Raw genomic sequence first — 1,125 nt, forward strand, 5'->3', positions numbered from 1 at the left:
CCCCATGTCCCTTTGATCCCCTCCCGCCCGTGGCCCCCAGGTGACGTCGCCAGCCGGGTGTCCCCGGGGTGTCCCCGGGGCGTCCCCAGGGTGTCCCCGGGATGTCCCTGAGCTGGCCCCGTGTCCCCAGGGTGTCCCCGTGTCCCTGAGCTGTCCCCAGCTGTCCCTGTGTCCCCGGGGTGTCCCTGTGTCCCCGAGCTGTCCCTGGCTGTCCCCATGTCCCCGGCTGTCCCTGAGCTGGCCCTGAGCTGTCCCCAGCTGTCCCCGTGTCCCTGGGGTGTCCCCGTGTCCCTGAGCTGTCCCTGAACTGTCCCCGAGCTCTCCCCATGTCCCCAATTGTCCCTGAACTGTCCCCAAGCTGTCCACGTGTCCCCAGCTGTCCCTCTGTCCCTGAGCTGTCCACGTGTCCCCGAGCTGTCCCCATGTCCCCAACTGTCCCTCTGTCCCTGAGCTGTCCCTGAACAGTCCCCGAGCTCTCCCCATGTCCCCGGCTGTCCCTGTGTCCCCGAGCTGTCCACGTGTCCCCGAGCTGTCCCCATGTCCCCGAGCCGTCCCTGTGTCCCCGAGCTGTCCCCAGCTGTCCCCAGCTGTCCCCGTGTGCCCAGGTGAGATCGCCATCCGGGTGTTCCGGGCGTGCACGGAGCTGGGGATCCGCACGGTGGCCGTGTACTCGGAGCAGGACACGGGGCAGATGCACCGGCAGAAGGCGGACGAGGCGTACCTGGTGGGGCGGGGGCTGCCCCCCGTGCAGGCCTACCTGCACATCCCCGACATCATCCGCGTGGCACAGGTCTGGGGACACCGGGGGACACTGGGGACATTGGGGACACCTGGGGGCACCTGGGGACACCGGGGACACCTGGGGACATTGGGGACATTGGGGACACCTGGGGGCACCTGGGGACACCTGGGGATATTGGGGACATTGGGAACACCTGGGCACACCTGGGGACACCTGGGGACATTGGGGACACCTGGGCACACCTGGGGACACCTGGGCACACCTGGGGACACTGGGGACACCTGGGCACACTTGGGGACACCTGGGGATACCTGGGGACATTGGGCACACCTGGGCACACCTGGGCACACCTGGGCACACTTGGGGACACTGGGGACCTCGGG

At 68.7% G+C, this 1,125-nt stretch overlaps 1 protein-coding gene across 1 annotated transcript in view; it reads right to left on the reverse strand.

Annotated features, from left to right (window-relative positions):
* The window catches only part of MARK2 (microtubule affinity regulating kinase 2), a 25,750-nt gene extending 24,976 nt beyond the window's left edge, over positions 1–774 (reverse strand). The window contains exon 1 of the mRNA XM_017747253.1: positions 758–774. Within this exon, the coding sequence (XP_017602742.1) occupies positions 758–774 (17 nt within the window). The remainder of the gene's footprint in view (positions 1–757) is intronic.
* Between the last annotated feature and the right edge of the window lie 351 nt (positions 775–1,125).

The sequence above is a fragment of the Corvus brachyrhynchos genome, unplaced genomic scaffold (genome assembly GCF_000691975.1).
Source record: "Corvus brachyrhynchos isolate BGI_N302 unplaced genomic scaffold, ASM69197v1 scaffold442, whole genome shotgun sequence".
Taxonomy (NCBI): Eukaryota; Metazoa; Chordata; class Aves; order Passeriformes; family Corvidae; genus Corvus; species Corvus brachyrhynchos.